Genomic DNA, 13,151 nt, shown 5'->3' on the forward strand with positions numbered 1-13,151 from the left:
GGAGAACGTAGACTTTTAGAAGTCCTAAAGATTAAATCTCAGTTTAGCAAAAGAAGTCATGGAATCTTAGAATTAAATAAGACCTTAAATATTTGTTAGGGGAAACAAGTATCCCCCACTTCTTAAATTTCCATGGAGGGGAGGAAAGTTCTATTCCAGTCCTCAGGAGAATAAAGGATGGGAGTGGTACTTTTAGCCTGTTGCCACCCTCCTCTTTCACCACCTGATCTCACTAGGAAGAATCTGTGCAGGTGATTTCCATCCTCCCGCTCCCCCTCCCCGCTCTGCTTGTTTACCTGCAGCGTGGTCCCTTCTGCTCTGCCTGCAGTTCCCGGGGTGGGCCAGGGCCAGGCTTGGCATCTAAAAGAAGGTTTGAGGCCCTCCTTCTACACTTACTTTTGGAGTTTGATGGGTTTGAAGTGGCAATTCTGTGTGTCTGCTCTTCAGACCTAAAGTCGCCCTCTAGTGGATTGTCCCCAAACTAGACTTGATCGTAGAAAGTCCAGTTGGCCATGGATCCAACCAAATTCTTCACTGTAGCAATACCAATAAGTAAGCTAAACTTTGGTTTCCACCTCTTCTGTTCCTCGTTTTATAATTTTCCACCAAACCTTTTTTTACTGAAGTTATAAATATATATATAAATACATACAAAATTTATATACAAAAATTATATAAATATTATATATGACATATAGTTATAAAATATTATCTACTATATATATTTATAAAATATTATCTATAATATATATAATATTAGTTTATTATATATTTATATATAAATAAAAATTTAGAAAAAGAAAAAAATTAAGAAACTAAAAATATTGTGTAGTCTCACCACCAGAGATTTTAAAAAAAACCCCAAATCCTTAAACTTTGGAGTATATCCTTTCATAATTTTGTCTTACTTAATATATACTTGGAATAGCTTTCCACATCATTACATTTTCTATAACATTGCTAATGGTTGCTCCATATTTCACAATATGGTTGTCTCATATTTACCAATGCCCTATTGTTGGGCATTTAAGTTGCTGTGATTTATTTTATTATTATTAACCACTCTGGATTTTTTTCCAGATAGGTCCTTAGAAGTGAAACACCTTCAGCAAAGAGATGCAGAATTTGAAGGCGTTAGAGAGCTTGTGTTATAACACCAAGGTCAAGGGTTCGGATCCCCATACCAGCCAGCTGCCAAAAAAAAAATAAACAACAGAATTTGAAGCCTTTTTATATTTGCCAGATTTTCCTTAACCAGCATTGAGTATCCATTTCCTTGGTATCACTGTGTATTATCATTTTTCTTTGCTATTTTTGAAAGCAAAAATGGAATTTTATTGTTCTACTTTACTAGACCAGTGAAAATGATTTTTTTTTTACATGGTTTTTGGCCATTGTGATTGCAAAGTTATTTTTTGCTTTAAAAATATTTATATTTTGGCTGCTGTCACACATTTTCAGGACAGCCCTGGGCCCTGGGCCACTCTGAGCACAGCCCAGCAGATTTCTTTCTTTAATAAAGCTTGAACGTTAAAAAAAAATATGTGTGGGAGTTTCAAGATGGCGGTGGCTGCGGCGGCTGGCGCGGAGTAGCTGAGGTGGAAAAGGCGGCCACTGGGCCTCAGGCAGCCGGGAAACTTGTGGACCTTTCTCTTGCCATCTCTTAAGGGAGGACCGCTGCTGCTGGCCGGTCGTGGGGGGTGACTGCCACTTTACCCCCGGCAGGAGAGGCTGCCTCATTTACAGGCAACAGCTTTGAAGTGTGGAGCAGGAAAAGAACTGTTTCTTAGCTGCAAAAGCGAGTCTCGAAACAGGGAACACGGCTCCAGGGCTGCTGTGGATGCAGCCAGGATCCCGGAGGCCGGGGCCGCACTGAAGGCGGCCAGCTGCTTTATTCAGGATTCGAGGTTTCAGGCCGGCATTAAAGAAGAATCCTGGGAGCGCCCGAGCCGTGCCACAGCTGAACAGCCCGAGGCGGCAGCAGCCGAGAACACAGAAGGCGACAAACCAGAGACAGAGAGCGAGCACCCGACCTGGCAGAGCACTGTGAGTGACCCCCTGGTCCAGCTCTGTTCAGGGGGCGGATGCCCACCTGGCTCCCGTCTGCACCACCAGGCCACTCACCGCCCCGGTGCTGCCTCCATTTTCCCAGGTGCGGGCAGCTCCGCCCTGCTCGGCCATCACTGAGCCCTCCCACTTGCTTGGCCTGGCGTGGGGCTTTCCGGAGCCTGCAGACCGGCCTCTGCTCCCACTCCCTCCCCAGATCTCTGGCGGGGCTGGTGGCGTGGGGCATCCCCAGCCAGTGTTGGGAGGGCAAGGAAGTACGGGCGGGCCGACTGTCACTCCACCACACCCTGGACTCCAGCCCCCGGTAAGCTTCCTGTTACTGGGAGGCAGATACCATCTCTGCGGCCACCAGTTTGGAAAAAAGCCTAACGAATTGCTGGTTGGGAATAGTGTGGTAGGAGAGTTCCCAGGTCCGCTTGAACCTGCTGGAGAGCAGGCTGCAGGCGGGCGCTAGGCTCGGTTTATACCGGGGGGATACAAAGGTGAACAAGACCCGAGAAAGATCTACACAGTGCTACAAAGGCACCCAGAGCGACCGGTCGTCTGTGCCTAGCAGAAACCTGGTAGACTTCCTGGGCGAGGCGGTGCCGAGCAGGGTCTTGAAGGCCCAGCTGATAGACGAGGGGTGCAGAAGACATGCCCCAGCCCAGCACAGTGTGCACAGAGTGGGGAGACGTGCGGCCAGGGAGGCGGAGACTCGACAGAAACCACACACCCGGTGGGGTCGCCACTGCATGATCTAACAGCCTGGGCCAGAGCACACGGAACAGGGAGAAGTCCTGCACAGGAAGTGAAAGCTCAACAGAGATCACACACCCTGTGGTACGTGATCCACCAGCCCAGCAGAGTCCAAGCTGACCAGAAAGGTGGCTCCCCAGAGAAGCCCAAGACCCGAGGCAACCACACACACAAGGCACTAGAGGCCAACTGAGCAGTCACGGAGGGAGCCATACCAAATTGGCAACCACAGCAACATCCTAGTTAGTCATTAGTCTCAAACCGGTGGTCTGTGCAACCCCCTGCCACAATGAATAAACACCAAAAAAAAGATACCAGAAATACAAAAAATCAAGAAAGTACACCACCAAAAGTTAATAAATCTCAAACTCTAGATCCTATAGAAGAAGAAGCCCTTGAAATGACTGACAAGGAATTTCGAGTGATAATTCTAAGGAAACTGAATGAGATACAAGAAAACTCAGCTAGACATCATGATGAAATGAGGAAAAGTATACAGGATCTGAAAGAGGAAATGTACAAGGAAATCAATGTCCTGAAAAAAAATGTAGCAGAACTTGCTGAACTGAAGAAGTTATTCAGCGAAATAAAAAACACAACGGAGAGTTTAACCAGCAGGCTTGTCGAAGTTGAAGAGAGAACCTCTGAACTTGAAGATGGGCTGTTTGAAATAACACAAGCAGACAAAAAGAAAGAAAAAAGAATCAAGGACATTGAAGAAAATCTGAGAGAGATATCAGACAACCTCAAGCGCTCAAATATCCGAGTCATGGGTATTCCAGAAGGGGAGGAAAATGGAGATTCCATTGAAAACATGTTCAAAACAATAGTGGCAGAAAACTTCCCAGGTATAGGAAAAACCACAGATCTTCAGATCCAGGAAGCTCAACGATCTCCAAACATATTCAACCCAAAAAGGCCTTCTCTAAGACATGTCATAGTCAAATTGGCAAAACTCAGAGATAAAGAGAGAATCTTAAAAGCTGCAAGAGAGAAGCGTCAAATCACCTATAAGGGAGCCCCAATCAGGCTAACATCACACTTCTCATCACAAACCCTAAAAGCTAGAAAGGAATGGGATGATATTTTCAAAGTACTAAAAGACAAAGATTGCCAGCCAAGAATACTCTACCCTGCAAGGCTATCCTTCCGAAATGAAGGGCAAATAGTATATTTCTCAGGCAAACAAAAACTGCGGGAGTTCACTACCACACGACCACCCTTACAAGAAATCCTCAAGGGAGTACTGGGTTTGGTTCTTGAAAAATAACTACCACTGCCATAAAAACCCAAGAAAAATCTAAACCCACTAGTATAATAAAAATGGCATTCATGAAGAGAAAACAAGCTAACAAAAACACTATCTACAACCTAAGGAACCACCAAGAAAGAAAGCAAACAGTAAATCAGAAAGCAAGGAACAAAAGAAACCTAAGACAACCAAACAACCAATAAAATGCTAGGAATAAATCAACACCTTTCAATAACAACTCTTAATGTAAAAGGCTTAAATTCCCCAATTAAAAGACACAGACTGGCTGACTGGATCAAAAAGCAGGACCCAACTATATGCTGCCTACAAGAGACCCACCTCACCCATAAAGATTCACACAGACTAAGAGTGAAAGGATGGAAAAAGATTTACCATGCAAACAGAAAAGAAAAACGAGCTGGAGTAGCTATTCTTATATCTGACAAAATAGACTTTAAACTAAAAACCATAAAAAGAGACAATGAGGGACACTACTTAATGATAAAAGGTCTGATCCATCAAGAAGACATAACAATCATAAATATGTACGCACCCAATGTTGGAGCAGCCAGATTTATAAAACAAACTCTATTAGACCTAAAGAAGGAAATAGGCACTAATACCATAATAGCAGGGGACCTGAACACTCCACTGTCAATATTAGACAGATCATCTAGGCAAAGAATCAGTAGAGAAATACAAGATCTAAACAAGACTCTAGACCAATTGGAATTGGCAGATTTCTACAGAACATTCCACCCAACAACCTCAGAATATTCATTCTTCTCATCAGCACATGGATCATTCTCCAGGATAGATCACATATTAGGTCACAAATCAAGTCTCAATAAATTCAAAAAAATTGGAATTATCCCATGTATCTTCTCAGACCACAATGGATTAAAACTAGAAATTAATAACAAACGAAACTCTGGAAACTATACAAACACATGGAAATTAAACAGCATTCTACTTAATGACATATGGGTCCAAGAAGAAATCAAGCAGGAAATCAAAAAATTTATTGAAACTAATGAAAACAATGATACATCATACCAAAACCTGTGGGATACTGCAAAAGCAGTATTGAGGGGAAAATTTATTGCATTAAATGCTCACTTCAGAAGAATAGAAAGATGGCAAGTGAAGAACCTAACACTTCACCTTAAAGAACTAGAAAAACAAGAACAATCCAAACCTAAAGTTAGCAGACGGAAAGAAATCATTAAGATCAGAGCAGAACTGAATGAAATTGAAAACCAAAAAACAATTCAAAAGATCAATGAATCAAAAAGTTGGTTTTTTGAAAAGATAAATAAAATTGACAGACCATTACCATGGCTAACAAAAAAAAGAAGAGAGAAGACTCAAATAACAAAAATTAGAAATGAAAAAGGTGATATTACAACTGATTCATCTGAAATACAAGGAATCATTCGAGACTACTATAAACAACTATACGCCAACAAATTTGAAAATCTGGAGGAAATGGATAAATTTCTGGACACACACAAGCTCCCAAAACTGAACCGTGAAGACGTAGAAAATTTGAACAGACCAATAACAATAAAGGAGATTGAAGATGTTATCAGAAGGCTCCCAACAAAGAAAAGCCCAGGACCAGATGGATTCACAGCAGAATTTTACCAAACATTCAAAGAGGAATTGACACCAATTATTTACAAACTATTCCAAAAGATTGAAACGGACGCAAATCTCCCAAACTCATTCTATGAAGCAAACATCATCCTGATACCAAAACCAGGTAAAGATATAACCAAAAAAGAAAACTACAGGCCGATATCCTTGATGAATATAGATGCAAAAATCCTCACTAAAATACTAGCAAACAGAATACAGCAACACATACGAAAAATTATTCATCACGATCAAGTGGGATTCATCCCAGGGATGCAAGGTTGGTTCAACATATGCAAATCAATAAATGTGATACACCATATTAATAAACTCAAACACAAGGACGATATGATCATCTCTATAGATGCTGAAAAAGCATTTGATAAAGTTCAGCACTCATTCATGACAAAGACCCTCTATAAGTTAGGTATAGAGGGAAAGTATCTCAACATAATTAAAGCCATATATGCCAAACCCACTGCCAATATCATCCTGAATGGGGAAAAGCTGAAACTTTTCCTTTAAGAACAGGCACTAGACAAGGATGCCCACTCTCACCACTCCTATTCAACATAGTGTTGGAAGTACTAGCCAGAGCAATCAGAGAAGAGAAGGAAATAAAGGGCATCCAGATCGGAAAAGATGAAGTCAAACTGTCCCTGTTTGCAGATGACATGATCCTATATATCGAACAGCCTAAAACCTCTACAAAAAAACTGCTGCAATTGATAAATGATTTCAGCACAGTAGCAGGATACAAAATCAACACACAAAAATCAGTAGCATTTCTTTTCTCCAATAGTGAACAGGCAGAAGGAGAAATCAAGAAAGCCTGCCCATTTACAATAGCCACCAAAAAAATAAAATACTTAGGAATTGAGTTAACCAAGGAGGTGAAAAATCTCTATAATGAGAACTACAAACCACTACTGAGAGAAATTAGAGAGGATACAAGAAGATGGAAAGATATTCCATGCTCTTGGATTGGAAGAATCAACATAGTGAAAATGTCCATACTACCCAAAGTGATATACAAATTCAATGCAATCCCCATCAAAATTCCAAAGACATTTTTCTCAGAAATGGAAAAAACTATCCAGACATTTATATGGAACAATAAAAGACCATGCATAGCCAAAGCAATGCTGAGCAAAAAAAATAAAGCTGGAGGCATAACACTACCTGACTTTAAGCTATACTACAAAGCTATAATAACCAAAACAGTATGGTACTGGCATAAAAACAGACACACTGACCAGTGGAATAGAATAGAGAATCCAGAAATCAACCCACACACTTACTGCCATCTGATCTTTGACAAAGGCACCAAGCCTATTCACTGGGGAAGGGACTGCCTCTTCAGCAAATGGTGCTGGGAGAACTGGATATCCATATGCAGGAGAATGAAACTAGATCCATACCTCTCACCGTATACTAAAATCAACTCAAAATGGATTAAGGATTGGGCCGAGCCCGTGGCGCACTTGGGAGAGTGCGGCGCTGGGAGAGCTGTGACACTCCTGCCACGGGTTCGGATCCTATAGAGGAATGGCCAGTGCACTCACTGGCTGAGTGCCAGTCACGAAAAAGACAAAAAAAAAAAAAAAAAAAAAAAAAAAAAAAAATGGATTAAGGATTTAAATATACACCCTGAAACAATAAAACTTCTTAAAGAAAACATAGGAGAAACACTTCAGGAAATAGGACTGGGTACAGACTTCATGAATACGACACCAAAAGCACGGGCAACCAAAGGAAAAATAAACAAATGGGATTATATCAAACTAAAAAGCTTCTGCACAGCAAAAGAAATAATTAAAAGAGTTAAAAGACAACCAACAGAGTGGGAGAAAATATTTGCAAAATATACATCTGACAAAGGATTAATATCCAGAATATATAAGGAACTCAAACAACTGTACAAGAAGAAAACAAGCAACCCAATTAAAAAATGGGCAAAAGAGCTAAGTAGGCATTTCTCTAAGGAAGATATCCAAATGGCCAACAGACATATGAAAAAATGCTCAACATCACTCAGCATCCGGGAAATGCAAATCAAAACCACATTGAGATACCATCTAACCCCAGTTAGGATGGCTAAAATCCAAAAGACTATGAACGATAAATGCTGGCGAGGCTGCGGAGAAAAAAGAACTCTCATACATTGTTGGTGGGACTGCAAAATGGTGCAGCCTCTATGGAAAATGGTATGGAGGTTCCTCAAACAATTGCAGATAGATCTACCATACGACCCAGCTATCCCACTGTTGGGAATATACCCAGAGGAATGGAAATCATCAAGTCGAAGGTATACCTGTTCCCCAATGTTCATCGCAGCACTCTTTACAATAGCCAAGAGTTGGAACCAGCCCAAATGTCCATCATCAGATGAGTGGATACGGAAAATGTGGTACATCTACACAATGGAATACTACTCAGCTATAAAAACGAATGAAATACTGCCATTTGCAACAACATGGATGGACCTTGAGAGAATTATATTAAGCGAAACAAGTCAGGCACAGAAAGAGAAATACCACATGTTCTCACTTATTGGTGGGAGCTAAAAATTAATATATAAATTCACACACACACACACACACACACACACACACACACACACTCACACACACACAAAACCGGGGGGGGGGGAAGAAGATATAACAACCACAATTATTTGAAGTTGATACGACAAGCAAACAGAAAGGACATTGTTGGGGGGGAGGGGGGAGGGAGAATGGAGGGAGGTCTTGGTGATGGGGAGCAATAATCAGCTACAATGTATATCGACAAAATAAAATTAAAAAAAAAAATAAATAGGGCCGAGCCCGTGGCGCACTCGGTAGAGTGCTGCGCTGGGAGCACGGCGACGCTCCCGCCGCGGGTTCGGATCCTATATAAGAATGACCAGTGCACTCACTGGCTGAGTGCCGGTCACGAAAAAACGACAAAAAAAAAATAAATAAATAAAATAAAAATAAATAAATAAATAAATAAATAAATAAATAAATAAATAAAAATAAAATAAAATAAAATAAAATAAAATGCATGTAACAATAAAAAAAAATAAAAAAAAATAAATAAAAATATGTGTGTGTGTGTGTGTGTGTGTGTGTGTGTGTGTGTATTTTAATTTACATGCAGTAAAAAATCAGTTTTTGGTCTATAATTCTGATTTTTGACAAACACGTAGAGTTATGTATCCACCACTACAGTCAACATACTAACAGTGTCATCACCTTGAAAATTCCCTCAGGCTGCCCCTTTGTAGTCAGTCCTTTCTTCTACCCCAGCCTCTGGCAACCACTGATGTGTTCTTCATACCTATAGTTTTGCCTTTTTCAGAATGTCATATAAATGGAATCATACAGTATGCCTTTTGAGACTGGCTTCTTTCATTTACAATAATATATTTAAGATTCATCAGTGTAGTTACCTGTATTAGTAGTTTGTTCTTTTTTTATTGCTGAGTAGTATTCCATGGCATAGATGACCACAGTTTATCCACTCACTGGTTGAAAGGCATTTGTGTTGTTTCCAATTTTGGGTGATTATGAATAAAATGACTATTAACTGGTTTTCATTTATTTCAGGTAAATATCTAGGAGTTGGATTGCTGAGTTATGTGGTAACTGTATGCTTAACTTTGTAAGAAACTGCCAAACTGTTTTCCAAAGTGGTTATACCGTTTTCACATTTCCACCAGCAATGTATGATATTTCATCAATGTATGAGAGAGTTCCAGTTATTCCACATCCTCACCAGCACTTGGTATTATCATTAATATTTTAGTCACTCTAGTAAGTGTGTAGTGGTATCTCACTGTGATTTTAATTTGCATTTCCCTATGATTAACGATGTTTAGCATTTTTTTTTTTTTAAAGATGACCGGTAAGGAGATCTTAACCCTTGGCTTGTTGTCAGCACCACGCTCAGCCAGTGAGCGAACCAGCCATCCCTATACAGGATCCAAACCCGTGGCCTTGGTGCCATCAGCACTGCACTCTCCCGAGTGAGCCACGGGCCGGCCCTATGTTTAGCATTTTTCATGTGCTTATTTATCATCTGTCTATCTTGTTTGGTGTAATGTCTTCTCCAACCTTTTGCCCATTTAAAAAATTGCATTTAAAAAAAAAAAAAAAAAAAAAAAAAAAAATTGCATTTTTTGTTTTCTTACTGTTACATTTTCAATGTTCTTTATATGTTCTATATGTATGTTCTGGATACAAATCCTTTATCAGATATGTGATTTACAAATATTTTTCCCCAGTCTGTGGCTTGTCTTTTTGTTCTTAACAGTGTCTTTCACAGAGCGACAGTGTTTAATTTTGATGAAGTCCAATTTATCAATTTTTTCTTTTATGAATTTTGCTTTTGGTGTTGTATATGAAAATTCTATGCCTAATCAAAGGTTATAAAAATTTTCTTCTGAAAGTTTTATAGTTTTACATTTTATATTTAAGTATATGGTACATTTTTGGTTAATTTTTGTCTGACACTTTCCTATTAAAATTTTTAAGCACAGAGAAAAATTGGAAGACAGAAAAGCTAACGTTTTGTCTTATTTGTTTTATTTGTTCTGAACCATTTGAAAATAGTCAACATTATGACACTTCATAGCTAAAGAAAGGTAGTCCTCACTTTGCATGGTAGCGTGGTATTGTAAAAATGACCGTGCAAAGCTGAAACTATGCAAAGTGATCTTAATCAATGGGACTCGCAAAGATTTTTGTCAGCACAGTAAAAACTCTATTATTGTCAGTTATAAATGTATTCTTTCCCTCTCCTATCTGGGCTCCGTGTGGAGAATAAGCAAGTTGACAGAGTCCTTGCAATTCTAGGGAAGCCAGCAGGGCTGGCATCCCTTTTGCCTACTTCCCCCTTCTCCTGCCTTTTGAGGTCTGGCCTTTCATTGAACCCACGACCCTAGAAGCTTTGAAATGAGAAACTTATGTTCTTATTTTGTCGATAAGTAGTTAGCCATGAATCTTCAAGTGCCCTGGCGGCTGAAAATGTTCTATAAATAGCTTGGTACCATATATAATTGATTTAATCAATACAATTTGTTATTTTCACTGGCTTATAAAAAGGAACCTAAAATAAACTGAGATGCCTTGCAGGTCGGCAGCCTGTAAAGTTCTCCTGATCCCATGAAATAAATCGTGTCTTTCTTCATTTCCCACCATCTCCCCTCAGGGTACTGGTCGACAACAGCTCTGTGGTTCTCAAACAGGGCTATACATTGGGATCACTTGAGAAGATTTAACACATGTTGGGCCTTAGATCCCATCTTCAGAGATTATGATTTAATTGGCCTGGAGTGAAGCCTGGGCAACAAGAGTTTTAGGAGCTCCCCAAGAGATTCCAGTGTGCATACAGGGCTCAGAACTACTGTTTTCTTCAGGGATCTCGGGCCTATCTTCTAGGGTTCTTTAAGCAGAGGCAATCCTGTCACCAAAATCCAGCGTGCTGGAAACTATAGGACAAGTAACTTGGTTTCTTCAACAAATATATTGCAAGCAAAATAGCAAAGAGAGAGAGAGAAACTTATAGGTTTAGTATTAAAAATATACTTGAGAGACATCAACTAAATGCAACTCATGTTCCTTATTTGGATCTTGATTTGAACAAACCAACTATAAAATAAACATTTGTGAGACAACTGGGAAAATTTGAACACTGACTAGATTTTTAAAAATTGTGGTAAAATAGACTAAACAAATATATATACATAATTTGGCTGGTACAAGGATTGAACCCTGGACCTTGGTGTTATCAGCACACACTCTAACCAACTGAGCTAACTGGCCAGACTTGCTGTGTGGATATTGTGATATTAAGAAATTATTGTTAATTTATTTAGGTGTGATAATCGTTTTATATTTATATTTTAAAAAGAAGAGTACTTATTTTTTTAGAAATATACAGACTGAAATATTTATGGATAAAATGATATAAAGTCTGGCATTTTCTTTTCGAAATAGATGAAACAAGATTGGCCATGAGCTGGTAATTGTTGAAGGTGGGTAACAGAACTGTAGAATTCATTATACTATTTTCTACATTTCTGTGTGGGTTTGACATTTTCTTTAATTAAAAGCTTTTAAAAAGTAAGCTTTCCTTTACTTTTTTTAAAAAGTGCTTTGCTGTTGGTTGATTTTTACTGTCCCTCTTCACTCCCCAATAATTTTCTGCCATACTTCTTCTAGTCTATGAGTTATTAGTTTTTTCTGTGATTACTTCACATACGTCCCTAACAATGTCACTCTGTCTGTTTCTGGTTTTTGTTGTTGTTTTTGTCAAATTGTCAAAACCATTAGGCACCTGGGATTGACACCCAGGGACCTCAGTTTCCCAAGCTTCCCACAACTATAATGGTTCTTCCCATTTTTTTTTTTTTTTTTTTTGTCTTTTTCGTGACCGGCACTCAGCCAGTGAGTGCACCGGCCAGTCCTATATAGGATCCGAACCCGCGGTGGGAGCGTCGCCGCGCTCCCAGCGCTGCACTCTCCTGAGTGCGCCACGGGCTCGGCCCCCATTTTTCACGTACCTTTATTGGCTGGCTGATGAAGATGTTCTGAAGCACTGATAGTATCATCGAAGTAACCCAGCTGGTGGCTTGGTCTTGTTCAATTCCAAGCTACAAAGTGTTGTAAAAAAGGCTGAAGCTAGATTAGTGACACCTAGAAGGAGCCAGCAGATATGTCACACATTTGGGCAGGTCACTAGAGATGGGCATCTTATCTTCTTGTGGGCTCAGGATGAGGAAACTGGTTGCCTCCCTAAAGAACAAAAGTTGAAGGAAGAATCTCATACCTAATAGCTGAGAAAGAGGTTTAGAAAAATTACAAGTGACTAAGAAAGCCCAGTGCAGTGCATTACCTGGATGGCCCTTGCTCTGTGGGAAGAATATGTGTTTCCAAGTGTTCCCAGAGTTTTTGAAGTTGGCTTGCTGCATCTAGGAAATCACAAGGCTGGTGAACCTGGGTGAGACCCGTATGCCTAAGTGAGACTTTAGCTTCTGCAGAACTCTGAGACGGTAATAGCAGAAATGATAACAGTTTTCGGGAACCACTGAAAGTATAATTTGGGTTGGCACGTTCTCAAGTGGAAGATTTCAATAAATAGCAATTAGTGGGAGAGATTAGCAATTCATTATCTAACAATAAGGCTAAGTTTTCCCAGTACTAATGGAGATCGGGCCTGATACCCACCTGATACCTTATCTCTAAGGATGCTGGTGTATTTGTAACAATTGTAAAATTGAGACTTTTAAAACTTCACTAAGCTTTTTCACCAGAACTGCAGTATATGGGACTAGACTAGTAAGTGCTCAGGAGGCCCAAACGATATTTGAGAATCCATAAATCACTTAATCTCATCACGTCATAGAAGAAAAAGAATGACAAGTTTCAAGAGATTTTAAAGCAGAAGGAATATGGGGGTCTGATGCAGA

The 13,151-nt window shown here is 39.8% G+C and overlaps 1 protein-coding gene across 1 annotated transcript in view; it reads right to left on the reverse strand.

Moving 5' to 3' along the window:
• Window positions 1-13,151, reverse strand: part of PKD1L3 (polycystin 1 like 3, transient receptor potential channel interacting) — a 63,106-nt gene that overhangs the window by 13,865 nt on the left and 36,090 nt on the right. The window contains 5 exon segments of the mRNA XM_063110112.1: window positions 12,246-12,325; window positions 12,328-12,398; window positions 12,400-12,477; window positions 12,578-12,695; window positions 12,698-12,769. Of these exon segments, the coding sequence (XP_062966182.1) occupies window positions 12,246-12,325; window positions 12,328-12,398; window positions 12,400-12,477; window positions 12,578-12,695; window positions 12,698-12,769 (419 nt within the window).

The sequence above is a fragment of the Cynocephalus volans genome, chromosome 10, assembly GCF_027409185.1.
Source record: "Cynocephalus volans isolate mCynVol1 chromosome 10, mCynVol1.pri, whole genome shotgun sequence".
In the NCBI taxonomy this organism is placed as follows: Eukaryota; Metazoa; Chordata; class Mammalia; order Dermoptera; family Cynocephalidae; genus Cynocephalus; species Cynocephalus volans.